The sequence below is a fragment of the Clinocottus analis genome, unplaced genomic scaffold (assembly GCF_023055335.1).
Source record: "Clinocottus analis isolate CAN_PGR_092001 unplaced genomic scaffold, fCliAna1.0.p SCAF_20, whole genome shotgun sequence".
NCBI classification, from domain to species: domain Eukaryota; kingdom Metazoa; phylum Chordata; class Actinopteri; order Perciformes; family Cottidae; genus Clinocottus; species Clinocottus analis.
Window position 1 is genome coordinate 293,296 of NW_027175932.1, and position 5,000 is coordinate 298,295.

Below are 5,000 nucleotides of genomic sequence, written 5' to 3' on the forward strand. Positions count from 1 at the left end.
AGAGCCGCAGCTTAACTCAGGTTTAGATCTGTATCTTAACTCAGGTTTAGAGCCGCAGCTTAACTCAGGTTTAGAGTTGTATCTTAACTCAGGTTTAGAGCCGCAGCTTAACTCAGGTTTAGATCTGTATCTTAACTCAGGTTTAGAGCCGCAGCTTAACTCAGGTTTAGAGCTGTATCTTAACTCAGGTTTAGAGCCGCAGCTTAACTCAGGTTTAGAGCCGCAGCTTAACTCAGGTTTAGAGCTGTAGCTTAACTCAGGTTTAGAGTTGTATCTTAACTCAGGTTTAGAGCCGCAGCTTAACTCAGGTTTAGAGCCGCAGCTTAACTCAGGTTTAGAGCTGTATCTTAACTCAGGTTTAGAGCCGCAGCTTAACTCAGGTTTAGAGCCGCAGCTTAACTCAGGTTTAGAGTTGTATCTTAACTCAGGTTTAGAGCCGCAGCTTAACTCAGGTTTAGATCTGTATCTTAACTCAGGTTTAGAGCCGCAGCTTAACTCAGGTTTAGAGTTGTATCTTAACTCAGGTTTAGAGCCGCAGCTTAACTCAGGTTTAGATCTGTATCTTAACTCAGGTTTAGAGCCGCAGCTTAACTCAGGTTTAGAGCCGCAGCTTAACTCAGGCTTAGATCTGTATCTTAACTCAGGTTTAGAGCCGCAGCTTAACTCAGGTTTAGATCTGTATCTTAACTCAGGTTTAGAGCCGCAGCTTAACTCAGGTTTAGAGTTGTATCTTAACTCAGGTTTAGAGCCGCAGCTTAACTCAGGTTTAGAGTTGTATCTTAACTCAGGTTTAGAGCCGCAGCTTCACTCAGGTTTAGAGCCGCAGCTTAACTCAGGTTTAGATCTGGTTTAAAGCTGGTTTGATTCAGGATTCGAGGTACCTGATTGGGCTTCACACCTGATGTGTTTTCAGGAGCTGAAGAGTGTCGGTCTGGATCTTTCCCATGATGCAGCTGACCTGCCCGTCAACAGGCCCAAGAACAGATACACCAACATCCTGCCGTGTGAGTCGCTGACCGCAATGCATTCTGGGGGAAAGCGGACGAACTCCCAAAGCTGAAGAACTCCTTGAATATTAAGAGAAACATGATTAATGACAAATGTTGAGTTAAGAACCAACAGATCAGATTATTGATGAAAGTCACGCGACTTTAAAACGAGTCAGAACACAAAGAAAATGTTTGTGTCACATTTCAATATTTAACTCTTTAAATATTTAATTCTTTACATTTATTTTCCCTCTAGACGACTTCAGCCGAGTGAATTTAATCTCCTTGCACAACGATGAAGGTTCAGACTACATCAACGCCAACTACATCCCCGTGAGACACTTTATTATTACATATATACATATACATATACATATATATATATACATATACATATATATATATATAGTAGCGTGATCGATCTCTCAACAATATACATATATATATATATATATATATATATATATATATATATATATATATATATATATACATATATATATATATATGTATGTATATATGTATATATACATACATATATATATATATATATATATATGTATATATACATATATATATACATATATATACATACATGTATACATATATATATATATATATATATACATACATACATATATATACATACATGTATACATATATATATATATATATATATATATACATACATACATATATATACATACATGTATACATATATATATATATATATACATACATACATATATATACATACATGTATACATATATATATATATATATACATACATACATATATATACATACATGTATACATTCTAAATACATATAAATATATGTGTACTGAATAACACAATTTCTCTGACTTCACTTCCGTTGTATTAATACATCTTGTGTATTTGTTTATGACAGTAAACGTGTGTTTTGTACCTTCAGGGCTACAGAAACACAAACGAGTACATCGCCACTCAGGGTCCGCTGCCAGAGACACGCAACGACTTCTGGAAGATGGTTCTGCAGCAGAAATGTGTGATCGTGGTCATGTTGACTCAGTGCAACGAGCGCAGGAGGGTGAGCGTCACCGCGACCACCTCCGTGTACATATACATCAATACATATGCATACATACGAGTAAACGTACATACTTTGTGTTCCAGGTGAAGTGCGACCACTACTGGCCGTTCACCGACGAGCCCGTGATGTACGGAGAGATCAGTGTGGAGATGCTGTCGGAGTCGGAGTCTCCGGAGTGGACCATCAGGAAGTTCAGGCTGGGATACGTGAGCTTCTCACCCTCTCACCCTGTCAACCCTCTCACCCTCTCACCCTGTCAACCCTGTCAACCCTCTCACCCTCTCACCCTCTCACCCTGTCAACCCTCTCACCCTCTCACCCTGTCAACCCTCTCACCCTCTCACCCTCTCACCCTGTCAACCCTGTCAACCCTCTCACCCTCTCACCCTGTCAACCCTCTCACCCTCTCACCCTGTCAACCCTGTCAACCCTCTCACCCTCTCACCCTGTCAACCCTGTCAACCCTCTCACCCTCTCACCCTGTCAACCCTCTCACCCTCTTACCCTCTCACCCTGTCAACCCTCTCACCCTCTCACCCTCTCACCCTGTCAACCCTGTCAACCCTCTCACCCTCTCACCCTGTCAACCCTCTCACCCTCTCAACCCTCTCACCCTCTCACCCTGTCAACCCTGTCAACCCTCTCACCCTCTCACCCTGTCAACCCTCTCACCCTCTCACCCTGTCAACCCTGTCAACCCTCTCACCCTGTCAACCCTCTCACCCTCTCACCCTGTCAACCCTCTCACCCTCTTACCCTCTCACCCTGTCAACCCTCTCACCCTCTCAACCCTGTCAACCCTGTCAACCCTGTCAACCCTCTCACCCTCTTACCCTCTCACCCTGTCAACCCTCTCACCCTCTCACCCTGTCAACCCTGTCAACCCTCTCACCCTCTTACCCTCTCACCCTGTCAACCCTGTCAACCCTCTCACCCTCTTACCCTGTCAACCCTGTCAACCCTCTCACCCTCTCACCCTGTCAACCCTCTCACCCTCTCACCCTGTCAACCCTCTCACCCTCTCACCCTGTCAACCCTCTCACCCTCTCACCCTGTCAACCCTGTCAACCCTCTCACCCTCTTACCCTCTCACCCTGTCAACCCTCTCACCCTCTCACCCTCTCACCCTGTCAACCCTGTCAACCCTCTCACCCTCTCACCCTGTCAACCCTCTCACCCTCTCACCCTGTCAACCCTGTCAACCCTCTCACCCTCTTACCCTCTCACCCTGTCAACCCTCTCACCCTCTCACCCTCTCACCCTGTCAACCCTGTCAACCCTCTCACCCTGTCACCCTGTCAACCCTCTCACCCTCTCACCCTCTCACCCTGTCAACCCTCTTACCCTCTCACCCTGTCAACCCTCTCACCCTCTCACCCTGTCAACCCTGTCAACCCTCTCACCCTCTCACCCTGTCAACCCTCTCACCCTCTCACCCTGTCAACCCTCTCACCCTCTCACCCTCTTACCCTCTCACGGGTCTTTGTCTCCCCCTGCAGGCCGACGAGTCTCAGGACGTCCTCCACCTGAACTACACCTCGTGGCCCGACCATGGCGTGCCCACCGTCAACGCCATCGAGAGCATCCTGCAGTTCGTCCACATCGTCCGTCAGCAGGCCAACCGGACCCGAGCCCCCGTCATCGTCCACTGCAGGTCAGGGGGCAGGACTCTGGCGGGGAGGGAGGAGGGGGCAGGACTCCCTGGTTCAAGCTAACCCGGTTCAAGCTAACCCGGTTCAAGCTAACCCGGTTCAAGCTAACCAGGTTCAAGCTAACCCGGTTCAAACTAACCAGGTTCAAGCTAACCCAGTTCAAGCTAACCAGGTTCAAGCTAACCCGGTTCAAGCTAACCCGGTTCAAGCTAACCCGGTTCAAGCTAACCCAGTTCAAGCTAACCAGGTTCAAGCTAACCAGGTTCAAGCTAACCCGGTTCAAACTAACCAGGTTCAAGCTAACCCGGTTCAAGCTAACCCAGTTCAAGCTAACACAGTTCAAGCTAACCCGGTTCAAGCTAACCCGCTCTCCGTCTGCAGCGCTGGAGTCGGCCGCACCGGGACCTTCATCGCTCTGGACCGCCTCATGCAGCAGCTCAGGGAGCACGAGTACGCAGACATCCTGGGGATGGTGTCCGACATGCGCTCCCACCGCCTGTCCATGGTCCAGACGGAGGTGAGCCCCTCCCACCTGTGTCACCTGTGCCGCTCTGTGATTGGAGGGCCGGTCTCACCTGTGTTCTGTCTGCAGGAGCAGTACGTGTTCATCCACCAGTGCGTCCTGTTGATGTGGCAGAAGAAGAAGCAGCAGTCCGTCACCTCCGACGTCATCTACGAGAACGCCAGCAAGACATAAAGATGGAGGCTCCTCCAGACGTGAGTCACACGTATGTGCACATATACACACACATATAGCTCTATATCTATGTCTATATATGTGCACACTTGTATGTGTGTGTTTTGCCTAAAGGCCCTGCTCCTCGTCTTGCAGGCTTCCTGTGCTTCAGGCCTTCGTCCTCTGCAGAAGAAGATCTGCTTCATCATCAGTATCAAAAACACAAAGCAGACCATCAACTCAAAATCAAGGCTCGTGGTGTTTTAGGGATGGAGCTTTGCCTTAAAGGAGCCACGACCGACACGTTGGACCCCCCCGCCCTCCTGAGGGCCGGAGGGGTCGGAGGTCACGAGCTCTGTCCTGTGATTGGATGTCTACGCCGCGCCGGCCTCGTGGAGGAGACCGAGTCAGCCGTTCTTCATTTTTATTTCATTTTTTTAATCTCAGGAGTCAAAAAAAGAAAAGCAGCAGCAGCACCTCCTCCTCCGCTCCTCCACTCGTCCCAGTGTTCACCTTCTGGTGGGCGTAGAACCAACAACCCTCCGGCGGGAAGAACCCAGCAAGCATTCCACGGAGTAAAAGTTCTGGAAAAAAGAGCACAAAGTTTTA

The 5,000-nt window shown here is 48.1% G+C and overlaps 1 protein-coding gene across 2 annotated transcripts in view; it reads left to right on the forward strand.

Moving 5' to 3' along the window:
- ptpro (protein tyrosine phosphatase receptor type O) overlaps window positions 1-5,000 on the forward strand; it is a 36,345-nt gene that overhangs the window by 29,627 nt on the left and 1,718 nt on the right. The window contains exons 20-27 of one of the 2 annotated variants that reach the window (XM_068586257.1): window positions 914-1,004; window positions 1,246-1,322; window positions 1,926-2,060; window positions 2,147-2,269; window positions 3,563-3,717; window positions 4,097-4,232; window positions 4,308-4,443; window positions 4,548-5,000. The exon at window positions 4,548-5,000 is cut by the window's right edge and continues 1,718 nt beyond it. In XM_068586257.1, the coding sequence (XP_068442358.1) occupies window positions 914-1,004; window positions 1,246-1,322; window positions 1,926-2,060; window positions 2,147-2,269; window positions 3,563-3,717; window positions 4,097-4,232; window positions 4,308-4,412 (822 nt within the window). In that variant the 3' untranslated portion in view covers window positions 4,413-4,443; window positions 4,548-5,000. The remainder of the gene's footprint in view (window positions 1-913; window positions 1,005-1,245; window positions 1,323-1,925; window positions 2,061-2,146; window positions 2,270-3,562; window positions 3,718-4,096; window positions 4,233-4,307; window positions 4,444-4,547) is intronic. The other variant, XM_068586256.1, reaches the window with a different exon arrangement.